This window comes from Drosophila ficusphila, unplaced genomic scaffold (genome assembly GCF_018152265.1).
Source record: "Drosophila ficusphila isolate 14025-0441.05 unplaced genomic scaffold, ASM1815226v1 contig_791, whole genome shotgun sequence".
Classification (NCBI taxonomy): domain Eukaryota; kingdom Metazoa; phylum Arthropoda; class Insecta; order Diptera; family Drosophilidae; genus Drosophila; species Drosophila ficusphila.
The window spans coordinates 24,189,225-24,215,526 of NW_025064737.1; the positions used below are offsets into that span (position 1 = coordinate 24,189,225).

The 26,302-nt window shown below is 48.7% G+C and overlaps 1 protein-coding gene across 1 annotated transcript; it reads right to left on the reverse strand.

Moving 5' to 3' along the window:
* Positions 1 to 25,493, reverse strand: LOC108102285 (ankyrin repeat domain-containing protein 50). The gene is made up of 6 exons (XM_017207033.2): positions 24,801 to 25,493; positions 1,590 to 7,214; positions 1,203 to 1,513; positions 958 to 1,141; positions 645 to 900; positions 1 to 586 (listed from the first exon to the last, which is right to left on the reverse strand). Exons 2-6 carry the CDS (start codon positions 7,021 to 7,023, stop codon positions 403 to 405), a joined length of 6,369 nt encoding a protein of 2,122 aa, XP_017062522.1. The 5' UTR covers positions 7,024 to 7,214; positions 24,801 to 25,493; the 3' UTR covers positions 1 to 402.
* Positions 25,494 to 26,302: the final 809 nt, after the last annotated feature.

Genomic DNA, 26,302 nt, shown 5'->3' on the forward strand with positions numbered 1-26,302 from the left:
TTGCTGTGTCTAACGCAAGGTGGTTTAATAAATACTTTTAAATTAATTCTGAGAACAGTGCTGTGGTCTGAGCTCTTAAGTATACGTTGGTGTGGTGATCTATTTAAATTTCGTTAGTTTTTCGCTACATTGAAGAAGAATCTGCTACAATTCGCATGCCAAAAGTGTAATGAAGTACTCTATATATGGGTTTTAGCTTAATACTTGGCGCATGCCTTAAACTACTTCGTATGGGTAGTATGCCTAAATATATTTAGTTAAATCAGAATACATGTTAAAAAGTTTACTAAAATTGAAACTATCACAAAAAACAAATACTTTATCAAAAGTACAAATAAATGGTTTAGGGTTGAGTATGTAAGGGAGTGAGTTTGGGAGGAGCGCATGAAAATGCAACCCGGTTTACATCTGGCTCTCTTTGCGCCACTGGAAGGTTCCCGACTTGACGCCAATGCTGGAGGAGCCCTGGTTGCTGCTGGAGGAGAGGATGTTGTTGGTGCGCCGGATCAACTGGGATGCAGCATCGAAGCGACTGCGAATAAGCCGCATTGCCGGATTACTCGACACTCCGCTACGCTTGCTCTTGCTGAGGATAGAGAAGCATGGTTATTGGTTGCTGATTAATCCTTTAAGTCTTAACTCACCTCGACGAGCTGGGCTGGTTTTCCTTGAGGTTGCCCAGTATGATACGCATGTGCGTGTCCCGGGCGAAGTGGTTATCCGGCAGCTTGGCGCCTCCGCCACTGCTAGTTCCGGCCCGTTCGTCGTCCACGAAGGCATTCAATCCCGGCAGTTGGCCGGGTGAGCTCAACTCGCTGCTGGGCGAATGCGGGGGCGTGGCATACAGGGGCGACATGCACTCCATGTCGTACATGTCTGCCTCGTTGGTCATGTTGGATGCTGTTAAAAAATCACTTAAGTAAGTTTCTTATTGGGTTTTTCATTTGATGGGCCTACCAAGCTGATGCTCGCTGAGATCGGGCAGAACCTGCGAGTGCCTCTGTGCTCCTCCGCCTCCACCACCTGACTTGAGACCTGCTGCTCCCGAGCTGGAGGCGTGCTTCGAGTTGACCATCAGATTGTTGCGTGAGCTGAGCTTGCTTTGTCGCTGCAATTGCTGGGTGAAGGTAAGCGGCGCTTGCTGCAAGGATTTCAACGCATTAACCACCAATTTCATGAGTCTTGACTTAAAGAATACTCACATCATTGCTGCTGCCCGTGGACTGACTAGAGATGACGCTCTTGCGCTTGTGCAAGCTGCTCGTGTCCGACTGCATGGTGTTCTGGTAGAAGTTGTTCGAGCTGTGCGTGGAGCTGGAGGCGTTGAGCACGTGCAGGTGGCTGCCGTTGTGCACCGTGGCCGTGGTGGCCGCCGAGCAGACCGACGTGGCGGAGGCTTGCGCAGGATAGGGAGCCAGGTTCTGGTGGAGCGGCAGGGCCGGCGGCTGGTCCGGAGACCTCAGCATGCTGGCGTGAGCATGGAACTTGGGTTCGTTGGGATTGCTAGCTTCATCTAGATGAAGGGATGGGAATAGGACAAAAGCATTAGTAACAGAGCAAGAGGCTTCTCCTGCGCGGCGGACTCTTACTTTTGGTGTAGCTCTCGAAGATCTTCAGGATGCTGGTGCGACTCGACTTGGCTGCCAGCTTGATGGGCGTGCGTCCGCAGTGGTCCGACTTATAGGGATTGGCCCCAAACTGCAGCAGGGCAATCACGCACTTCTCGTGACCCTCCTGTGCCGAAATCCCCAAAGCGGTGGCTCCCTGCTTGCAGGCGTGATCCGCCAGAGCTCCGTAGTAGAGCAGGATGTTCATCACGTCGTGGTTGCCCTGCCAGGCGCATGAGTGCAGTGGGGTGCGGGCCTCCAGGTCCATGGAGTTCACATCCGCCCCGGCCTCGATCAGGGTCTTGACCATGTCCGCGTGTCCCTGCCAGGCGGCCACGTGCAGGGCCGTTCGTCCCTCGCTGTCCGGAATGTTCACGTCCACGTTGGTCATGTCCAGCAGGTACTTCACGATCTCCAGCTTGTTCTCCAGCGCCAGGATGTACAGGGTGGTGCGCGAGTCCGCGTCCTTGGAGTTCACGTCGCAGCAGAACTTCAGCAGATACTCCACGGTGTCCATGTGGCCCTCCAGGCAGGACAGTCGGAAGGCCGTCTTGCCGTCGTGAGCCTTCTGGTCCACGAAGCTGGAGTGGATGTCCAGCAGGGCCTGCACGCAGTGGAGTCGTCCCTCCTGGGCGGCCAGATGCAAAGCGGTCTTGCCCTCGTTGTCACACTCGTCGATCTTGGCCCCCGACTCCAGCAGCTGCAGGCACACCTCGTGGAATCCCTCGAAGGCGGCGTAGTGCAGAGGCGTCCAGCCGGCGTTGTCCCGATGCGTCTCATCCAGTCCGCGGTCGAGCAGCTGCCGCACCGTCTCCACATTTCCCTGGGCGGCGCCAATGCTGAGAACGGTTCGTCCCTCGGAGTCCATGCAATCGATGCCGCAGCCCCAGAAGAGGAGCAGCTTCACCACAGTGGCGTGTCCGGCGGTGCAGGCCGCCCACAGCGGAGTGCGCCCCATGAAGTCAGCGAGATCCGGATCCGCGGCGTTCTCCAGCAGCAGTTCGCACACCTCGGCGTTGCCCTCGAAGGAGCTGACCAGCAGCGGCGACATGCCGTCGTTGTCCAGCTGATCCGTATTGGCGCCGTGGTCGAGGAGAGTGGAGATCACCTTGCTGTAGCCGGAGGATCCGCACAAGGCGGCGACGCAGAGAGCACTGCGTCCATCCAAGTCCAGGTGGTTGACATTGGCCCCGTTCTCCAGGAGAATCTCCACGATGTCATAGTGGCCCATGTAGGAGGCGGCGATGAGGGAGGTGCGTCCCTGGCGATCCACGGAGTTTACATCCGCTCCGGATTCAATCAGCAGCTTCAGGATGTCCTCGTGTCCACTCCAGGCAGCGGCCCTCAAAGCCGTGCGTCCTTCCTTGTCCGCGAGATCAATCTTGCAGGCTGGTTGGGCGATCAGCAGTCGCACCACCTCGCTGTGACCTCCCCAGGATGCTGATCTCAGAGGTGTCCAGCCATCGCGGTCGGCGTGGTTGACATCCACCCGCTTCATCCGACCGGTTCCATCGTTGCAGGGCTGCGAGAAACCCAAGAGCAGCTTCACCACCTCGAGATGGCCATTCCTTGCGGCAATATTCAGGGCCGTCTGACCATTGTAGTCCTCGATCTCCAGGTCAATCGGACTCTTGCAGGCATTCAAGGCCCTCTCCAACAGCTGATGGTTGCCGTCGTTGGCCAGGATGTGGATCAGGGCCTTGCCCTTGTGCAGCTCAATGTGGTGCGAGTCGGAGAGCTGGTGCAGCGTGCTCGAGGCGTTCTCGTCCTGGCTCTCTGCCGGTGGTTCACTGTGCTCCGAGGGACTGCCGGCCCGCTGGGTCTCCATCAGGCAGCTCTTCTCGCTGGACAACAGCAGGTCGGCCAGCTCGAAGTCTATGTTCTGCGACTTCTCGGAGAGTTCCGGCGACATGAGCGAGGACTCGCAAGAGTTCTGCGACTCGGCATTGTTGATGCCCGTCTCGATGAGCAGCTTCAGCATCTTGGCATCCGTGGGGAGGCTGGGCTTGAAGAAGTCGCACAGGAACTGGGCGAAGGGCTCGCTGAGCTCGCTGGCCAGGAAGCGCTCGAGCATGGAGCGCGTCTTGGGCAGGAAGTTGACGTCGTATTTGAAGTCGTGCTCGCACTGCGCACAGCAGTTCATCTGGTTGGTGTAGAAGCAGTCGCTCAGGTTGAGCCGCGATTCCAGGAGCATCAGGATGAGATCGAGATCGACATGCCGGCTGGTCAGGTACTCCCCCGACCTGATGAGGTGGTAGGCAAACCTCCGGACAGTGTTCGCACAGAGGGTGTCCGCCACGAGGAGATAGTACATGGAGATCATCACGTGGCCCTCGTTCACGTCGCAGATAAACTTCTTGGTGGCGAACTTGACGTCCACCAGCCAGTCGGCGAAGGAGTTGTGGAAGATCTTGAGGCGCTGGGCGTTGGAATCGTAGGCCAGGATATTGCGCATCAACTGCAGTCGCTTCTCAAACTCCTGGCAGTCGATGGTGTAGTTGTGGGTGCGCAGGCAGTTGAAGAGGAAGAGCTTGTCCACGTAGCCGGAGGAGGCGAGCAGGACATTCAGGAGGGGCCTGATCTTCATGTACTGCTTCTTGTTGAAGGACTTCTGGCAGATGTACAAGTACAGCCCGTTCAGAGTGCAGGGGATCAGCTTGATCTCCCGGAAGCTGAAGAAGTTGTCCTTGATGCCGTGCAGAACCTTCTCCAGGTAGAGGATGCAGCCGTTCGATTTGATGTACAGCTGGTGGAGGGACTCTATGATCTCCTTGGTCAGCATGATGCTGTCCTTGAAGTCCGAGTTGAGTCGGTTGATGATGTACTCCTGAACGTCCTTAACCACGTGCGACTTGCGCAGATCGTCCAGTGTGATCTTCTTGAAGCCGGTGAACATCTTGGTGATCTGCTTCGTCTGCTTCTTGGTGGTGCAGACGAGGAACAGCCACTTGGGAAACAGGTGGATGTGATTCGAGAGCAGTTCTGCCACGTTGCGGCTCTTGTGGTTCGTGACCGTGCCCCTTCCGCCCTTCAGGGTGGAGATCAGGTTGCCCTCGTTAATGTAGTTCTCGTCAATGGAGTCGATCAGCAGGAGAAGAGCCGTCTTTGGCGGTGTGAGTTCCAGGAGGGGAAACAGGAAGGCCTTCTTGAAGCACTCGTCGGGGTTCTTCTCGATGTTATCCACGCTGAGGCACTCGAGGATCTCCGGGTTGGAGAGCAGCAGCTCGTAGTAGCCATCGGCTATGATGGTGCGACAGCTCTTGGTCTTCGGCAGAGGCGGGGGCAAGGTGTTGGTGCTGATCCTGGGTTTGTCGCCTGGAACGGGCGGTGCCTGCTGCACTTCCTCCGGTTTGCCATTCACTTTGGTTTCTGTAAAGTCTATGAGAGGTTCCGTACTGGAGTCAGCTGAGGGTTCGGGTTTTGGTTCCGCCTCCTTCACTTCCTGACTCTCCTTGTCCAGCTCCTCCTTCAGTATCTCATTCAGCTCCTTGTCCGCCTCTGGTTTATCCTCCTCTTTGTCTTCGTTCTTGGCCGGGGCTTCCTCCACCTTGTCATCCTTGATGGCCGCCTCGATTTCGTGCTTCTCCTGATCGGTATTGAGATCGGCTATGTCCTCGCCACCTCCCTGCTGGATGGACTGCCCTCCGTTGCTGATGGTGGACAGCTTCGAGGGAGAGAGCACTCCGCTGCCGGAGCGACCGCGCTTGACGGGAATCTTCGACTTGGTCTTGGCGGGACTCGCCTTGGGCGGCTCCTTTGGTTCCTGCGACTGCTTCTGCTCCTTCTCGCTGCCCACGTCCTTGTCCTGCTCCGGTTCTCCCCGCTCCCGAGAGGCTCGCTTCGGAGGATGGGTGCCATAGTTGCCGGCCGACTTCTCATCCGGGTTCACTGCATCGACGGCCTGCAGGGGAGCCGGCTCCGACTGCTGGCGCGTGAGACCCGTTCGGGTGGCCTTGTTCACCGTGGAGGTGCGCTGCGACTGAAAGTTGTCCAGCTCCTTGGTGTCGCACTCGCTGGCCCCTCGCTTGAGCTCCTCGATGAGCAGCTCCTCGGCGTTCTCGCTCAGACTGATGTTGTTCATGGCCTCGTCCAGCTTGAACTCCTGCTGCTGGGCCTCCTCGCGCAGGAAGGAGAAGCCCTCGTCGATGATCCGCTGGCTCTCGTCCTTGCTGATCAGCGAGGCGTGGCTGAGCAGCTGCAGCACGATCTTGCGCATAAACAGCGACAGGCTGTGGCACTCCGGGTTCTGGGACTCAATCAGGTAGCAGGCCAGCAGCTTCCGGTTGAGGATGCCCTTGGTGCCCGAGTTGCCCTTCATGATGGCCTGGCAGATGGAGGTCTTCCCCGATCCGTTGGATCCCAGCACCAGGCAGCCGTTGTAGCTGGAGCTCGATATGGCCGCCGCCTTTGCCCTGGCGGACACGTAACTGGAGGAGGCTGCTCCCAGGGCCACTGGCACTGGCTTCTTGCCCGCCGTCCGCTGCTCCAGGCACAGGGCGATCTTCTTGAGCACCCACTCCCTGTGGATGTAGACGGTGCTCACGATCCGGTTGTTGGGTTGTTCCAAGCCGCCTCCGTGCACCAGCCCGTTGACCTCCTTGTCCGGGGACACCTTCCTCTGCATGAGGGCCTCCAGGTTGCCATCTGTGTCCTCGGCTGGCTGGGCTTTCGGTCCCCCGGCCGCCTCCTGGCCGTCTTCCTCGGGAGCTGATCCCCCGTTGGTCTCGCCATTCGAGTGGTGGGCGACGTCCTGGGGGAAGTTCTGCTGCACCAGGTTGGCGAAGTGCTCCTCACGCGCCAGGTTCGAGAAGCTGGCGTTGGGACAGTCGCGTCCCGTGATCTCCAGCTTCTTCTGCAGCTGCGTGGTGTCCTTGAGGAAGTTGAGGATCCGTCGGTCCTCGAGGTGCTGGTTTGCCGTTCCGCCCGGCTGCTGGTTGCTGTACTTGGAGCCACCGACTAGAGCGCTCGTCGAGGCGCAGCCGTCCACGCCATCACCGTTGGCATCGTCCTCGTCCGCATCCAGATCGGTGATCTGGACGGGGTTTCCGTTGCGGGCACTGGCCAAGCGATTCGAGTCCCGAAAGTTGGACAGCTTCGGCTCCGGGTTTCCGGTGGCCGCATGGCGACCCCGCTCGCCGCTCTTGTAGCGATCGGACTTGCGCAGCGGAGTGGCGTAGAGCATCTCCTTGGGCATGTTGGAGACGGGCGGCGGCGGGTGGTTCTTGTTCATCGCCGGCGTGGAGTTGCAGTTGCCAACTCCAATGGAGTTGGCATTCGGGTTGTTTGGGTTGCCGCCCGTCTGCGTGGATGATTTCTGCTGCTGCATCTTGCGCACCGAGTCGTTGTACATCGCCTGACAGGGCAGATTTTCGTAGATGTCATTGCGCAGATTATCGTTGTCCGTGTGCTTAGACATTGTGCCTGGTTTGTTCAATGGTTGGATGACTGGATGACTGGATGGCTGGCTTTTCAGCTTTAGTTTTGTGCGAGAAAGCTCTGCAGGATGTGCGTAATCCGTTTGCCGACTGTCTGCTCCCAGAAATCGCAAATCGGGTTCGTTGGCTTCTGGCTCTGCCTGTCTGCCTTTCACTTAAGCCGCTCGCTCGACTGCAAAGGAGAAGACAGGGGAAATGGGTTTAGTTTTATCACTCTAATATGCTGCAGCTCTCAAAACTAATCGTTGGAAGCGAGTGCCAAATGGTTTAATTACGTTTTGTGCAGAGATTATTGGCTGTTGGGTAACCATTGGGAAGTTCAGTAGATTGCATTTCATTTCATTACAAATGGATGTTGAGTTTATTGCGTTACTAAGCTTTAGATTAAATGGAGAAATTAGTCTTACTCATATAGCAAATGCAGCTTTAAATTGGTCAATTCAATCCACCATTTCAATCGAGCTCTAAAATGATTAAAAGTGCTTTTTCCTCGTAATCTCCTTTCTCGTTAGTTCCATTATATCCTTAAGATAACAGAAATTACCTTTTCCCCAGTGGCCCTTCCATCTTTTTGGCTTTTATGTGCCATTACATGAACTTAACTAGCACTTTCTTCTGCCATGCTTTCCAGTGGCTTCACTTTTTTTTAGCATCCTGCAAACAATTGACCTGATTTCTATACATTTTAACCCTTTGGCAGCTGGCGAGCTCCTCCCAGGCATTCACATCCTCCTCCTCATCCACTCCCACCTCCACCTCACCTCCACATTCACCTCATCCACACCCACTGGCTGTGCACACAGAAATACATATACTTGTCATCATTTTTCCTGCGCTTGTCTTTACGCGCAGTGTCTTTTGTTCTGGGGCTTTTCGCCCCATCTAAGCTTACATGCCATTTATGTGCGTCGCTGAGGACGACTAGGACGACTAGCACTATGGGCACTAGGAGCCCAGGATGACTGCGGGTGGGTGACAGGGTGGCAGCCTGCTCCGTGTAAATAATGTCTTTCATGCCACAAAGTTTTTATTTTAAACTTCAATTTACTCGTTGGGCGTCCGTGTGTCCATGTCTGGGGCTTTGGGGCGGACGGGGGGTTGCAATGTAACTAATGATACGTCCCGGCAGCACGCTTGTTGTGCAACTTTCCGCCACAAAATGGAGCAAATTCAGCACGTTCTTGGTCCGCTGACGGCGGCTCCACAAAACTCTTGCCGTAAAAAATCCGGGCCAAGTGAAATGAATGATTTACGCCCGCTCTAAAGGGGAAAGCCATTTCCCAAAATGACAGCGACGAAAAGGGCCGACGATGGATTACCATAATGATCGGCAAGTCAGCTGTAAAATCCATTGGTTGAACGGGTGACAGGATAGCCGCGGGCAGATGGGATTACAGGAGACCAGGAGCAGAAACAAGAGCAGAAACAGGAGCAGAATCAGGAGCAGAGGCAACGGCAGGAAAGTCATATGGAAACAGTTTGGCCAGCACACATCAACTTCCTGACCGCGATGGCACGTGAGTGCTCTTGCTTTCGGCCAAAAGCGGCCGTTTAAGCGTAATTATTGGATGGATGCCCGCATTGTTCAACCCGGTTTGCCGCCACCGCGGTTTCCACCATCCATCCATTCAACCACCCACCCACCAACTTCCCACCGAAGGGCCACAACAATGAGGCACGTACAAAGTTCCATTTGGCTTTGCCACATTCGAGTATCGCCCGATTTGCACGTTCTCCGTGATTCTCCTTTTTTATGGCACCAAATTGATTCGCCATTGTAAACGAAATGGAAATGGCAGCGGTCTGTGATTTCCCGAAGGGAATTTAAAGATTTCAAAGTGCTGAAATGTGCTAATTATGCAAGTTTAACGACTTTCGCGAGCCGAGTGCGTGTAGCACGGCTGGGCAAAGGAAAAATATAGGGTAGGGCTCCCCGGCTAATTGCAATTTCCCCAGCTATGGCATAAGTTTTCCCTTCGAAACTTGACAAACTGGCAGACCGTGTAGCTCCCGATAAAGTTTCTCGTAGCCCGCAAAGTTTAATTGATGTTCCCCATGCAATTATGCTAATTAAACGCAAGCAGCCGATCACGCATTGTAATTGAACCAATTTTTGCACATGATTCAGCCGCAGGCAGTTTCCAATATTTCTCGCACACTGTAAATGTCTATAAACACGGCGGGAATGTTAAACAAACAGCGGAAAAAGATTTAATTAAATGGGCAAAAATATTTGTTTGTGCTCTCGAAGCGTATTGGAAGTAATCACACGAGTGCGAAGACAGACAGCCGGTCGGCAAGCCACATGGGGCATGGTTTCCATAGACATAGACAGACATCTGGATCTGGATCTGGGGCTTGGAAACACATCTGCGGCTGGCTGATGGCTGCTGGCGGATGGCGACTGGCAGCTGGGTGAACTTGAGCCAAGGCGGCGTGGGAATGTTCCGCCTGCTGCTGCCGTGGGCCCACAAAAAAATGCAAATGCGAATTTTTCGCCTGGAAAAACAGCTCCAAAGCTCGGAGCCCCGCCCAAAAAAAAAAGAAAGGACCAGAAAAGCCGAGAAGAAAAGAAAGCCAGTGGTCGGTTCGGAACGTAATTGAAATGTTGCACCCACAGCCTGGGCGTTTAATGCACTTCACATTTACATTAACATTTACATTTACGCCCGCCTGGCATTCAAAGGATGCAAAATGCAGACAGGAAGAGTACTCCATTAATTTGTATTTACATATTTCGGCTTCGCGTTTACTCTTTCTCGCCTTTTTTGCACTGTTCATTATGACGGGCGCGCTGCTCATGTTTAAATAATAACTCTCCGACTTGTTGACTCGCTCAATTATTCAGGCAATAACTTTTCGTAAACAAAATATATTCCATGCATGGCAAACAGTGTGCAGGCGCAAGCAGATGTATGCAAACAGAGTTAGACACAACATATATTTATTGCACGTATGGGTGGGTGGTGGTGCTGAAATGGTGCTGCGATTCATCAGAGCGACAATCGGAGCGCAGATACTAAATCAAATAAGGCATCAAATTGTTTGCGAATGGAACGGAAAAAGGTAAAAATCAGACGAGATTCGCTGTACGTGCAGAATCATGTGAAAAACAGCAGCAAAGCAGCAAAACAGCAAAGCAGCTTAGAGGCAACCAGAGTTTGCAAACTCAGGAGCACTTCCGTATCGATTTTCAGGCTCCCTCGGCTGCAAACCATGACAAACGAGCGCGGACGGGCAGAAACCGAGTTCGCTGTTGAAAGTCTGCATACTCTGCAATAACTCAGTACAAAGCAAGATGTTTAAGAATGATCGATGGCCTCTAAAGTTATCGAAAAGAAACTTTACCCTCAAACTTTTCAACCATTAATGATTTATACTTGGTACACATTTGTTATCCCTTTTCATAGTTACTCCTTTTCAGGTATTTTCATTCCCAATCGATTTTCCAGTCGACAAACCCTTTGCCACAAAACCGTTTGAAGCTGAAATCAAAACGAATACTCTGGGCTCCGCTTACAGATGCGCTTAATTTTGTAATACAATGCCGCTGGAGGCTGAGCAGTCCCCCTCCTCCGAGCGCTAAGGACTCCCAGTGGGTTGGGTTTTGCAGCCAGGATCGTGCCCAAAACCAATGGCATTGTGTTTGGGCCCTGGGCTGTGGGCTGGCTGGCTTTCGGTGCCCTTATCATCCCGTCCGCCAACATTTGCGGCTGCACCGGAAGCGGATTGAATGCGGGCATCGGAAAGGACAATGGTGTGTGCTCGGTGCCGGTGCCGGTGCAGCGGCATTTGAAATGGGAACAGGATGTCGCAGAGCTGCCAGGATGCTGCGATGTCCGTGATCCCTCGGGGTGAACGCTTAATTAAACTTAAATTTTTCATGCCTCCGTAAATGCATTTTATGCATTCACAGGACATTATGGCTATATGAGAGTGGAAAGAGGCGGCGCGCGAATCCGTTCTGTATGAGCGCAAACATTAAGCCTGACACTGCCGTCGTCGTCGTCGTCATCATCATCATCATCGTTCTTGGCAGGGATTCTGTGTAATATTGCCGGAATGCCTGACGGCCTGCATCCTGGCCCTTCCTTGCTTCTTGGCACACCAATCCCACTTCCCACTTCCTGCCATGCATTTTTCAGCACTCTACGAGAACAGCGAACGCAATTTCGGCGAAAAAGCAAGAGTTCTTAAGTGCCGAGGGAACAGAGGGCACAAGGCAGCCATTTCGCTACTTTCCAAAACTTGCCATACATTTATTTACTCGGAAAAGTAATTCCGCTGAGCGCTATATGATGAACTGGAAAACGCCCACTTTTTCTTTTGTTCTGTGTAAACTTTCCTCGGCGAATGAGTGTTTTCTCGATGCCAAAAACATGGCAACTGGCCAAGGCAAAGTCTGGTAATTGTTTGAAGACAAAGTGGACAGCAATTAAACCTACAAGCCACATAAATTATTCGAGTCATGCATTCTAACTACTACAATCGCATTTCCCCCTGCACTCGTTTGCGTTATCAGACAGCTGCATTGTATCTACATATTGAAAAGCTGCCTCCTGGCAAGCCTCCTCTCGCATATCTGTGTCATCTGCCTTGTTCGCTGTCTGTTTCGCCCGGAGCCCACATATTGACATCGTTTTTTGACAAACACTATGTGCCCCCGATAGCACCTTTTCATCTGAACTACTACTACACCCTGCTTCGCACTCCGCCCCTCGGTGGAAAATGCAGGGACACGCACTTGCCTTTTGGCACTTCCGACGCCTCCCTTCCGCCCACCGCTCCCAGTTTTCCAGTTTCCCTGTTTCCCGTTTTCCGCTTTCCGCTCCATGACTTGGGCCATGTTTCTCTGTTTGTCTTTCAATAACTGCGTGCTGGGCCCCCTTGTGTAAATGTCATCAGACGCACTGAGAAAATTTAGTTTTATTTCCCATTTAAAACTGTTTTTAAGATTCCAACTTTGAGTACATTCCATGAGTGTTTTTTATTTCAAATTAAAAGGGTTAGGTATTCATTCTGAAATGATTCTTCAACTTCAACTCTTTGTTCATATCTTTCTCACCGTGCAAAGGCAAAAACTCGCAAAGAAGTCTGAAAAAGTTGTTGGATTTGGGTTATGCTCCGTGTGTGTGCCGAGCAACATTTAATCAAATTAATACACACACACTGGCAGGAAGAACTGGGACAGAAGGACCCGGCTGTCCTGACAGCTGCCTGACATTTTACAACCTTGTCCTTTCCGCCGTTTATTGATGAATGAGCGGGAGTGGTTGTGGGCTGGAAACGAGAAGGAAGTAGTGGTGCCGGCGGCATGAATACCAAATTTAATTCATGGCCTCTTTTTGTGAAAACTTTAAGGGCGACTTGGCCCGTCTTTGGCGGGGCAGGTCCTTTCCTCAGTTGCCTTTCATTACGTTGAGTTGCAATCTAATTGAACTGAATACGGAGAGCTGACAGACCGTCTGCGAAAGGATGAAAGGGCATTGGCAAGTGGCTTTTCGGGGCTGGCCAACGAAAACGGAATTAATTCGATCCGAGGAGCAGCCAGCTTGTCCAGTCCGAGCCCTTTTCCACTGTCCAGACAACTTCAGTTCAATTAAGGTAAAATGCAGGAGCACGTTGTCGTTGTCTGGCATCCTAAGCTCGGGTTTAATTAATGCTCCTTCTGATTACAAAAGGACAGGGAGCGGAAGGAGCAAGTCCCTCCTAAGTATGCAGTAACAAATGACCCTCGTTTTGGCATTGATTTACTCCGTTGTCGCCGGCACTTTTCCGGACAGAACCAGAAGAGGGAAATCGCGGAGAGAACAGGATGTCGTGGGCGGTGCGTGTGCACTTTGGGTCAGCTTATTGTCGCTTAATTGCAGAATTTCCGCTGCCACCGAGGGCAGACGTGGTCAAGTGCAAGACCGCACATCAGCGGAATTAAACTTGACATTAAGTGAGCTGCCCGGCTGGATTAGGTCCGAACATCCTCAACCTAGCCAAGAAAGGCAGCTAGTGACAGCTGAAGTGCACTTTCGAACACGATGAGTGCAATCAATGCGGTAACACTCATTGCCTAGAGATACTCTGCCACTTGTTGATTAAACATGTTTATGTTTAATGTTATCAGAAAGCACAAGCATTTATTGAAATCTAATTCACACTTTCACAGCCATTTCTACACAACGCAAGCCAAATGACAGCTGGAATTAGGTTCAAATGCGTTTTCAAAGTTGGTAAGCCAAATAGGACATTAAAAATACATGTTGAACTCTGCACAAATTACCTTTTGACAAATAAGTGAATCAATTTGCCAGCAGCATCGCGGTCAATTAAATGTTTTATTGTAAACAAATCCGTACCCACTCGCAAACTGAAAAAGTGGTATCACTTTGTGCGCCTTAATTGGGAAAAATCAATAAACCGAATTTCGTGCCCACATAAGCGGGTGCTTATAAATAATCAGCCGGGGGAATTGCCCTAATGAAGCATGTAATCATAGCGCGGCATCAATTTGGGCCAGCGATGTGTTAACCAGCTGCCTCCGCCTTGTAAGCTAAGTGAACTTTCGTGATGGATGACGCTAATTCCGGTGGCAGGTGGCAGCATCGTCAGGTGTACGGATGCTAATCAAAATCAACAACGCCCAAATGAGCAACGCACGCCGCAGAACACTAAGGTCCGACGCATGGGCTCGGGCTCGGGCTCGCCTCCTGAAGTTTTCAATTTGCCAGGCAAGTTTGGATTATGTTTGTTGGCTTTCCTGTCAAGCGTAAATTGAATCAGAGCAGGAGCTCTGCCAGGATGCAGGAAGCCGAGGAAAGGCTTTGCTAAATTGAGGTTTTTGACATGGTCTGGTTATGGAGAAGGATTTTGTGCTAGTTTTTCGGCAGCACGAAACCAACATAGAAAGAAACTCATTTCTCGTTATGAAACCAGTTTTAAGACTAATTAGGTAGAATTTTTAAGAGCTTCAGTTTGACTAATGAGGGAGATTGGCCAAAGACTTTTTAAATAAAATAAGTTAAATAAAAGAAAAGTCGGTTTTCATACTAAGAGGTCTTTAATTTGTACACATTTTTTGCGACGTATTTTTGCGATTCCGGAATTTCGCTTGTCCGGAAGTCGACACAGTTACGACCTTGAGCGCCGTGGCAACACGATAACAACAATAGCGGATCGCATAAATTACAGCGCTCCTCCATTAGCATGTAAAGCAGCCGGCAGCGCCACCACCGCACCACCGGCCACGCCCTCAACCACTCAACCACTCGGTTTGCCCCACGCAAAAATTGGATGCGACAGTGACAACGCTCGTATTTAACTCTGCACATTGCATATTTTATTTAATTTATGGCTGCACATATTTTGATGGCGATGCATGTGGACGGGGCACGTGTTCTGGGTTTTGGACTGGGGTCCTCTAACCGAAAGCTTAGATTGTGCCGGATCGGAATTGGAATTGTGTCAGTTGAACAAAGCCGAACAGTTGGGCATGGTCATGGCATCATCCCGTCATGTCGCACTTGGTGTGCATTTCAAGCGGGGCAATAAACGTTCGCCAAACAGTGGCCAAAGATAGGGAAAGTACGAGGGGAAAATTGCACTTATAAATGTATTCGGTAAGAGGAATTTTCCTGGATCCAATAAAATTCCATTTTTATCTATTAAAAACTTATGCAAATAGTGCCCTACTCCTACTCAGTTTTTTGTAGAAATTTCTTCCCCAATGGACATAATTTGTCGTGTAGCTTGTTGTTATTACCGAACAGCTGAGCACAATTTAAGTGACAAATGGACAATGTTTTGCCACTGTTCGGCCTCAGAGTTTTACTCTTTTTGTAGGGCTTCCCTCGCTGGCCATATATTTCAAGGAAACGACAGCCGTGGGAGCCATGCAAATGCCCCATTCCGGAGTCCGCCAATTGGTCACTTGATACACATTTCGACTGCCGGCCAAACTCGTTCGTTGCCTTGCAATTGCATTTTCATCCCGGCTGCCTTTTTTCCCCCTCCCCATTTGGCCGGCGGTGTTTGTCCGTTGCTTAACTAATTAATGTGAGCGAAGTGCAAATTAAAATGCTGTTTAGCCAGTGCCACTTGCGGCTGTCTCTTCGGCGGCACGAAAATCATCCACGCGACTTTTTCCCGGCCTACGCTGCCTTCTTGGCCGCCTTGGTCAAAGCCAAAGTCAGTTGATAAACTCGAGCCTGCTGGCCAGCACTTTGCTTAATGCGAAACGAAGTCTCAACGGTGGCTTGCTGTTGTTTTTCGTGTCGCCGGCGAATGTGGGTTAAATGCTTTTGCGGCTTGTGGCCACAGCTCAGAGCGCCAGGCAGTCGGCAGTAGGTAGTCCACAGTCTGCAGTCCACTGAGATGAGGTTTTTCCGAGTCTTTGCTTTGTTTGCCCAATGCAAATTTTCAATTTGCCGCAAAAGTTTTTCATTTTATTTAATTGAAACACTCAACAAATTGCGAATGCAAACGTGGAAAAACACTCCGGGAAAATAAGAAAATAATGATTCCAGTAATAAACTAAAAATAAAGTCAATTATTTCGCAATTAAGAGCAGTTGACTCTTTGCGGTGGCACTAAATGCAATCGAGACTGCCGAGTGGCGCCTGTGTGGGTGGCTGGGTTCAATTGGCGCGGCCAACTAATAAGCTTTTGAGAAAAATGTTTCGTCGGACGGGAACTCAAACTGGGAGTGGGGTTTTAAAATGGTGCTATTAATCTCTGCTGGTTGCGTTGAATAGCCAGCAAACCTTATCTGTTCGCAGTACAAAAAGAAACCACAGAGATATCAGAGCACAGCAAGTATATTATTAATTGCTGTAAGCGCTTGCGGCTTGTTGTTTTTCCATACAGCTCTGAATAAACAAAGGAAATGCAGCACGCATACGCCCTGTAGTGCGTCATATTTTTGGAAGCATTGCCCGGCCGTTGAATCTGTTTGTTTGTCATTTCAATTTGACCATAAAAGCTGGCTCTTTTTTTGCAGGCCAGTGGGCGATAGCGTACCAACTGCAATCTGAATTGTTGAATTGTTAAAGCCGCAAACGAGTTTGTTGCTCTCTTTCTGTCTGTGAATAATGAAAAGCCTGCGGAGAGACATGCTGGTAAATAAACTTGTTTGGTGCTAAAAACTGCTAATAATTACAATCGAATTTCCGCCTACCGTCGGGCAGTTGAGTTGAGTTGAGTTGGGTTAACTATGTCAACTCGATAAGATTTGCATTTGCATCACAAAGAGCTGGTCGTCTCGACTGTCAGTCAATTATTTATGCCGGCACTCAGTGCGGTTGGCAACTGCATGGGTAATTGGCGAGCCCGAACATGGTTTGCTGCACACGTGGCGTATGCGTAATGCTAGACGCATGTTAATGCGATGGCAAACAGCATTAACGCCAAATCCGAGCCGTGAACAGAGAACCGAGAACCGAGCAGACATGACCATAGACACCGCAGAGCCACGAAACCCTGTCCAATTAAATGGTTTCGATTGGCGCTGCGGCAATTTGCTGATTTGGTTGTGCAGTGCCAAAAGCGCTGAATTTAATTGCAGCTCTCCGTGGCAAGCGGAGTGGTTAGCGCCAAAATGCGGTGCTAATATTCTCATAATTAAATTTCCAGCAAGAGTACTTGCAGCGGAAGCCGAAGGCCAGAAGTTCCCCGAATAGTGACGAGCCCGAGCGGAGAAGATAAGCGCAAATAGAAGTGGAGTAAGCGTCGAAGAATGCTTCACGTTGAGTCAACAGAAAACAGAGTGACAAATACGATTATGACGGGAACAATGAAAAGTTTGCGCACGAAGATGCCTTTCTGATTGGCCATTGTTCTTGCCAACTCTTAAGTAAGTTCTCAACAAACTTATTCAAAGCTTTCCGGCTTATCGGTCTCGGTTTTAGCCAAGAAAACAGAAAGAGGACCACTTGCCACTGCCGTTGCCACAAACAATTAGCCCGAGTGTTGGCGTCGCACTCATTGGCATTTTCCGACATTGTGGGCTCCGTCCAAAGTCTGTCGCTGCTCGGCTGTGCATATGGGTAATGCCCGTAAAACCCTGGTAAACAACAAGCTGGCGCCGTCGGGGGCGTGGCCAGACAACCGTACAACCGTACAAACGAACGACCGAACAACCGAACAACCGTTGCCCCGCAATACGCACAGAGCCATTCATTCATGGAACTCTTGCCGGATTGTGCCGCTCTCGTTGTTCACGCTTCACTTGGCTATTATTTCCGACCACGCTTCATTTGGCGGTTTGTCTCTGCCGTTTTTGGCGCTTTGGCGTTTTGGGGCAGGGAGTGCTAATTAACAGTTGGTGCCAAATCGCATACATTAACGTTGATATATTTATTGCCATAATTGTGCGCTGCCTGGCCACAGTTATATATAGATTAGGAGCGTTTAACTATAAGCTGCGATTGCCTCACTTTTGCCGAGGCAAAAAAAGCAAACAAAAAAGGCCGGAGCGAAAAGTAATGAGTAAACAATTTGAGTATTGTGTTTGCCTTGGAATTAGCGTAGTGCCAAATGGGCTTCGAGGGGCAGCCACTCGTATTCTCTTGCCGCAGATTGCGCAATCAGAATGGTTAACACCATTTAAAAGTAAACTCAACTTATGGGGAGATTTAACTAGGTATTGGTGGTATCCTGTGGCCAGGACATGCTCTCTATGTAACGAACCAAAATTTTCCCAGGCATGCAGAGGCCAACAACTTCATTGGGGCAATAAAACAAAGCAATTAAAATGGCTGCCCGGAACAGGCAGACGTATGTGGGTCAGGCTGGCAAAAGTTTCGGCCACTTGTCGGCCGGCTCGAGCAGTGAAAGGCCATTACAATGCCAATCGGCAAACTAAAGTGGCAGCTCGGCTAATGCAACCGGGGACGGGAAGTGTTCCAGCACTCTAAACTTCGAGGCCGTACAATGGAGGTTTTGCGAAAACTGCACGGGGTTGACAGACCCGCTTTTCCTCCGCTTTTCCCCCACCATTCCCTGCCACTCCTGCCAAATGACCCGCTGCAAACTACAATTATAATAAGCCATAAAGAGGCGAGCATTTCAGCGGAGTGAGTCAGCTGCGCTGTTTACGTAAGGATTTCTCCGGTTTATTGTCAGCATTTTCCCTTTCCTTGCCTGCTGTATTTATCCAGCGAGAGCGCCGGAGCCGTAAATTAAACATCGCTTCTGACACTCGACTCGGGCACTCATTCATTAATCAGGCCTCCCCGACTGTAGGAATTGAAATTGTCGCTACACAATAAAGCTAAATGGAAATCCAAGAGATAGCACGTCGGACACATCAGATGCGTAGTCGAGACTTCAAGCAAGGGGGTAAGTGGGAAAAGTCCTCTAGTTGCGCCACTGCGTGGTTCAGTGGGGCGGAGGACGGGCGACGGGGAGTGGTGGGTGAGTGGGCGAGACCACCCACACTCGGATGGCAACACTTTCCATTGCGTAAATTGTCTGAACGCAGTGCCATTCGAGCTCTCTGCCATCGATGATAAATGTTTGCTGCATGTTGCACAAGTCTTTGCAATCGGCCATCAATGATGGACTTCGAGATACGAAGGGGGAGTTTGGTAGAGTGTAAGCCATTAAATGCCGACACCCTTTTAAAACCAAAAGCCATTTCGTTCTTTAGCTTGCCTCGGGGAAAACAACCATAAAAGTGACTTGCAATGCCAGCAACATGAAAATATTAATTCACATTTGTTTCAACTGCATTAACCCCTAAACCGATCTGTTCGAACTAAGTAGCATACACACAAAATAAAATGTTGAGGAAAAAGATTTTATAGACAATTATTGTTAATTTACTTCTTAAATTGGTCTAAAATATGAAAGTATTCAATTTTCTCCAGGTGAAGGGTCGACCTGCTGATCATAACAAATGATGCTTGTAAACGGCGTAGTACACAAGACAGCACACAACATGTATTAATCACCACTCATTAGGCAGTTAAGGTGCCTAATGGCTTTTCTCTACTCCTAGTCCTGGCGCAAACGAATTAACCAAATTGCTGAATTTATGAATATTTAACCGCAGCTGAAAATAGACCCGCATTTCCAGCATTTTCGCTTTCACCTCACGCCTTTTGGGGCAGACACGAAATCCCTGACCTTTGCGGTACTTTCCGCTCCCCCGAGTTAATTACAGCCCGCGATCTCTGGATTTTCCCGGGGCAACCAGCCACCCACCTCGCGCGCCGCACAAAGGCCCCATGGAATTCGCCTTCCGCCAGCAGAAGCTTCGTTAGCAGGTGGCTGTCAAATTTAGGTCAGGCACTAAGTGCAAGTGAGTGTTATGTAAATGATGGTGTGCTGCTTAAAAGGACTAGCAAGCAAGGTTCTCTTCTGCCCGTTCCATCACTCGTCCCAGTTTAATTTTAGGAGTACTCCATTGCCGAGCTGCTGTGTATTTGTTTGCATTCATCTTTTGAGCAAATGGAAAACTAACTGAAAACCCAACACCGCGCCCATTTGACAGGCCGTTAGTTAAACTGAACGGCACTTGGCTGGAGAAGGCCCCCTCTCGCCTTTCTTTTTGCCCCTTTTTAATTTAGCCATTGGTGCTGGCTGCTGGCAGCTGACAAAGCAGCAATGTGTGGATTATGGAGAGAGTGGTTGGGGGCTTGGGGAGCCCAGAACAAACGATGGAGCGGCAGCAGGGAAGTCTTAGAAGAAATGTTATTCTAGTTGCTGGGCAACCGCAGATTATATCATAACACAGCCGAAGCGCTCGTCATCCGCCGTCATACTCACTTTATGCAGCGGATCGGCCATTGACCATGGCGAAGAGCTGCGCCAAAGCGAAATGTAAATAAACCTCAATAGCAAGGGGAACTGCGTAAAATAACTCATACCCATGTAGCAACAATGGGCGCCAAAACATCAGGATTCACTCCAATGGCCATAAAAGAACATTCGAAATCATTTAAAAGTCTTTAAGTGCAAAGCATAAGTATCTCCTATAACTAGAGACAAACTCTTTTTGCAAATAAAACACAAGCTTTGCATCCCCAGTACTTTTAACAGTTTAAAGGAGAAAGCATGATAGCTTCATAGTACTATTATTCTGACTTCCATTGTACTTATATATAGCGCAAGCCCCAGCACTTTGCCCCTTTCCCCAACGCCACGCACTGGAAGAGAAGGCGCTCACAAGTCAACAATCTCATAATCAGTTGAATTACAAGAGCCAAGACGGCACATGGGCAAATACAGAGGGGGCCGTCAAAAGACGATGGCGGTTTCACTTAATGAGTTGGGCCTGTGGGGCAGACAATCGATAGACACACAGGCTGCGACTGCAACAATTTAACACGCCAATAAAACGCAACAACCAAATTTATCTGATTCTGGACCAGAGGCCGAAAGGGCAAATTACTCGATGGGCCCATATTTATGGGCGTGGCACGGGGAGAGTGACGCAACGTGGGCGTCGTCGTCATAATCATGATCGCCAAACAAAAGGCAGGAAACCGCCTGCCGGCTCACAATTGCTGACCCATTTCAGAGCGAGGTGAGCCGAGCTGAACCGAGCCGACCAAAACTGTTTGGCCAATGCAATGAATTAATTATTCCCCCCGTCATGTGCAGTATCTTTGCCCCCTTGCCCCCCTTGGGTGCGTCCAGCGTTTGTGCTAAAAATAACAAACTACACACACTTGACGCCGGAAAAAATATCTCAACGAGTTGGGCCTTTGAACTGTTTGTCATGGTTTTTTCAAACTTTTTTCTGTGCCTGGCTGCAATGGCCACAAAAATAGCCATGTGCACAAATCTCATTTTTGGGAGTTGCGCCGTGTGCTCCATTTGGTCTGTAGAAAGGCACAGGAAAAGTTTTGCTTCGGTGAGTCGATGGTTAGATGCCCTTTGGCAGACATTCGTACCTATGTAAGAGATTTTATTGAAATATAAATCAAATTAAATTAAAGGAATTAGCCGGGGCTATAATTTATTTTCGACAAATCTTTTTAGCTGCACCCTAGACTTCCTGAAGGGAGATATTGAAGCACATTGCTGTAATGGCTAATTTTAGCATCTTTCACAATCCGATTTGTTCTCAAAACACCTTTTGATCGTTTGATTTACCCAATAAATTCTCATTTCGTGCGATTAATCAGTGATTTGCCTGGGAAATCGAACTGCACGCGAGCATCGCTCGAATCGTTCTCTCCCCAAAAATAAAAAGTGTAAAAGACGCTGGATGCGGACGTAAATCTCCGGAGTCTCAGCTGGCTGGCTGATCAAACTCGAACGCTTGAGATGCCTGGTTATGCGGCTTTTCGCCGGGCCTCTGGAAGTGTTCCAAAAAAGCGTTTGTCGGAGAGGAAAATTTAATGCGGTCACTGGCTTTTTGACATGCCGCAAACTATTTTCGAATGTGCCCGGCGACGGAGTCGTATTCGTTATGCGAGTGTTATTCATTCCGCTTTGGTCAGCGCATTGGGAGTTTGTTTTTGTTATTTTTAGCGCCGGCTAGAGTGAAGTGTGCCCGGCCCGTGGAGCATCCTTCAACGTTTCTTATGTAAATTTTCTGTCGATTTTCTGTTTTTGCTGGCCATGGGAGCTGACGACAATGACGATGATGATGTTGTCGGTTTGTTAGAGTGCGGCTGCTCGGGGGCCCTGTTGGAAACTAATAAAACGTCAAAGCAATTTTGACAACATGCAACTTGGAGATCTCGAGAAGGCAGAAAAAACACACACAGAAACCCCCACAACATCTTCGGATTGAGTTGGACCAGCCGGCTGCTCCAGCTCCGCTCCCCAAATGAAAAGTTAGTCTGGAAGTTTTTCATCTTCTGCGAGGTTTTTCTTTGGCAATGCTTTCATTTTGCCATATTTCTTTTGTCCTTGTTTGGGGCCAATGTCTTCGGGGCGAACTGGGAGTTGAGCCGGGCTTAAAGCTATCTAACTGGCATATCAGCCATAAAACCGAACATTAAAGCCGTGTGAAAATTGCGGCTCAAGTGTTACTTTCGGTGGAACAGAAAACGAGGGGTTTGGGGTCGGGGAGGTGTTCTAGGGGTGATAAGCGCTCTGTGTTTATAGAGTTGTCAAGTGCTCATAAAACTCGTTGTCTGCCTTTGACCCGACGGCTACCTGCCGGGAGGAATCGGACACGCCTGTGTTCGGTTAACATGGGTTAAGAGCGGCGTCATTAGCACACACCCGCAGTGGGCCAAAAACTGAGGACGGAGCGGCTTTTGCAGGAACCGCAGCGTGCAGCCGACACATAAACAATACACTCTGCTACAAGGTTGCGCGACAGGCAAACACGAGCTGTTTTATGGCCGGTCCTTAGCGGCGCCTCACACTCCTCGGCTCATCTGACTTTGACTGCGAATGACTCATTTCGACACTTGGAAAAATTATTGTTCATTTGCACTCATATAAATTAATAGTCATTCAGCACTTTGAAAAGCTACTTTTAAAGTCAGTAAACATAAATTTACATATTTGGTTCTTAATCATCGATGCATAAAAAACAGAGAATTAAATGTTTCTCTTAGTGTACCTTGTTTGTCTGTCATGGTGTGCGTGAATACTGAACATTAACTGCCAAGGACCTTTGCTGAGCCTGTCATTCCGGCGAATGGAAAAAACTCTCCTAATAAAATTATAAATGTATTTGATGTGCCAGCCGCCCACAGGAATCGTTCCCAAAATAATTCCGCTTCTTGCGGCCACTCGCAAATGTGTCTCAATTCAATTAATTTGTGCTCGGGGCGGCGGAGTTGTTGGGAAGTGTTGGGCTCTAAAGTGGCCCAGCCAGTAGGCGCTTTGGGCGCAGGACCTGCTGCGTTGTTAAAATTTAATACTGCGGTTTATGTGCTATATCTCGGGGTTTGGGCAAATTAAATTTTAATTGCCTGTGGTCCGCCCAAATTGGCAGTCGGCGGTGCTCCGCTCTGCTCTTAGCTGTTTGGTCTGCTGGGTTTACTAGGCATCCAGAATTTATCAGACCATTCATTACTTTTGTACGATTCCGACAATAATACGTAAATTCAGCCGAAAACTTTACCGAAAGCTTGACAAAAGTGCAACGAACCGTGCCGGCAAGCCAAAAGGAAAAATGCGCTGGAAAAATCGGAGAGCGCAGAAAATTATGAAAAATACCCGTTGAAAATACGAGTATTTTGCCGGCGACCGCAAATGCAAATTCATGAAAAGACCAAGGCAAAGCCTGCTGCTCTTGAGCTTGAAAACGGCAGACGGGAGCGAGTTGGAAATGAAAATGGCTAAATGGAGCTGCAACAGGGAACCGGGAAACGGGAAATGGGAACTGGGAACTCTGGAGTGGCGGTGTCAGACTGACGGTTCAGTTGAGTAGTGTGTCTGGGCCGGGTCTGACAATTACGTCAATGGCGCAAAAGTCGAAAAATGTAACAAACAAAAAACCCGTTAAGCGCAGAATGCCATCGCAATTTATAGCAGACTCATCGTGGGGATCTTTGTCATGGAATTTGATACACTGCGAGACCAATGAGTTATTCAGCTACAACACGGTGATGAGTTGATAAAAAGTTACACACTTCTGTGAAGATATTAAAAAAGATAACAGTCCCGTGTATTAAGATGCTCTTCCCTGAATAGACGTCTTCCTAACTCGAAAAGTTTCGAGATATGGCAATATAAAAAGGAACAAATTTTGTAAAAAAACAGTTTATAATGTGCTGGAAAAAACACCAATTTGTTAATATTTCTCTTCTTTAACTGAAATGTATGCTTATGTTTCTTTTCTACTTTGAAATACTTTTTGTGTAAGTTTGGTATAAAGGGTATAAAGTTTTCAGTTTCACCCCTTTTTTTCAGGATTTTCCTTCTGATTCATTGCAGATTCTAGTGAAACTTTAGTGCAATTGTTTTTGCCATTTCGTTGTTTGCTGATGATGGCAACCGGAGGGCTGGGTAGACGTTGCGTCTGCTGACTGTTGCCTTTTGGCGCTTTGCCTCCGCTCTCTGATTAACTCATTCATACGTTCTGGCTTTTCCAGTGAAAAACCAAGTAGTTGGGCAAAAGTGCTGGGGGAGTCGGGTGGGTGTGGCATTGTTGAGAGCCTCCCTTGGGCTCCCAGCCCTTGATTATGATTATTTTCATTTCAAAAGTTGGCGGCGCAGAAAAAACCGCAGCCCAGGCACAATTCTGTGTGTAGTTAGGTGAAATATTTAAAGTGCTCCGCGAGTTGGTGTATTGCTAACAAACACACTCACACAGAGGTGCACCAACACTCACGCGAATTGTGCAGCCTGTATACAGTTGTACTTTCATATCTAGACTTATTTCCAGATTAAGTAATATTCTGTTAAGCGTTGTGGCACTAAAAGGATTTTATTACAATGTTAAATAGGGTTCGCTTTATGAATGCAAGCGAAAAAAAAATATGTTTGCAACCCAGTCCAAAAATATCGGCAACAATTCACATTGCTTTTAAAATACATTGCTGGCCCGTCCCTCGGGAAGTTTCACTGTAGTTGCTGCGTGGTTTTTGTTGTTTCTGCTGTTACTTGGCTCGTTTAACTTTGAGCAGCTCTGAATTGCAGCAGCCGGCATGCCGGTTTTTCTTTTCTCTTTTTTCGCCCTCTGCAACTTTAATTGGACATGGGTAGTTGTTGTTGTCGCTGCTGTTGGCGTTGGCAAACGTGTTTTTTTTCTTATTTTGGTTAAATTTGGCATTCGTTTCCTACGCGACTTGCAGCGAGGTCAAAACTCATCGTTTTGTAAGGTATAGATTAAGTATTAAAATGTACTCACCTCCTGGCTTGTGACCTGTGACCTTAGGGTGGGGGTGGTGATGGAGAGGACATCCCCTTGGCTTCAAAAGTCACCCGCTCTCTTTGCTCTTTTTCAGCTTGTTGTTTGTGCAAAATCGAAGGAAATTAAACGATAATTTGTTGTGGACGCACACACACGCACGCACTAGTCGTCACACAGATACACCCGAGCACTCCTTCTCTCTCTCTCACTCTCACACTTTGTGTATTTTGTTTGTTCTGACTTTGCTTATGCTTTTGCTTTTGCTTCTGCTTTTACTTGCTTTTTACTAGCAACGCGACGTTGCAACATCGTTTACATTTCACATTTCCCTGCGCTGAATGCACTTTATCTCGCTTTTGTTGGATTTCCTCTTGTGTTTTGACTGCGGCAGATGCGGCTCCGCCTTCAGCTTCTTCTTCTTCTTATCCTCCCTCCTTTTAATCCTCGCGTTTGCTTCACACAGCCATCCTGCGTGGGCCAGGATATCTTTCTGATTGCTTTTCTCTTTGCGTTTGCAACTCACACACTTTAACTCGGAATTTTCATTGCCTTCGCGTCTTACACTCGTCGCGATTTATTTTTCCCCGATTTTTCGACGGCTCAGCTGCATTTTAGCAGTTTTTCGATCCGTTTGGTTCAACAATGCGCGACGCAGACCGAACACACCAAAATTTTTTTGAAAACAAAAAAAAATTCAACGGGGATGGGGCTGGTAGAGGTGGATTCATCGATAGAAACATCGATAAGTACAGATAGCGACTAACATGATTTTCCTTTAAGATATAAATGTTAAAAGACAGAACTGTTAGCATACGCTTTAAACGATAGTTTCCCGTTATTTAGTTAGTAACCAGTTAATATAACAACCTTTTGGATTGTGGCACAGCTGCTGGGGTGAATTTACTCACTAAGTCAAAACAGTTGGCAACGCTAGTTGGGTGCGTTCTGTGCTAAGTAAGGCAGTTGGCAACGCTGGCTATGGTGGTTAAAATTTAAACAATCAGAAGCGGCAAAGTTTTTAAAGCTATGAATATGATAGCTAAAATAAAAAAAAATAAATGAACCCAAATAACACCCACAGATCTGCTTCAGTACATGATGCTAAAATCAAAGTGATTAAAACAACGAGTGGCTCTATATCACTTGTGAGTTATTCCATGCCAGGCATTCAAAAAGATAATGAATCTAAAATTTCAAAAAGTCTCCTGCCAATCTTGCGGTTTGGTTAAAATTTATGAAAAAAGATTATGATCATTTCTTCTGTACTTAATACCAAACGCTACTAAGCAAACAAATAAATTTATCAGTATAACAATTCAGTATAACAATTCCTTTAGTCAAGTGCTTTGATTAGATGCTGTCAACGATAAAGCTTCGATTATTCGATTATTGTAATCAATTATTCAATTATAGTAAGTTGCGCCCTTTATTACTGGAGTTGCTACCGTCAGATATAAGTTTTCCTTCAAACATCGTAAAAAAGCTTTCTGACATTCATT

Bases quoted from the DNA above. Each gene is read 5' to 3' on its own strand.
- LOC108102285 (XM_017207033.2), bottom strand. From the start codon at position 7,023: ATGTCTAAGCACACGGACAACGATAATCTGCGCAATGACATCTACGAA. The intron at 1,142-1,202 runs GTGAGTATTCTT...AAATCCTTGCAG, and splicing joins CCACGGGCAGCAGCAATGAT to CAAGCGCCGCTTACCTTCAC. The intron at 901-957 runs GTAGGCCCATCA...ATTTTTTAACAG, and splicing joins TCTCAGCGAGCATCAGCTTG to CATCCAACATGACCAACGAG.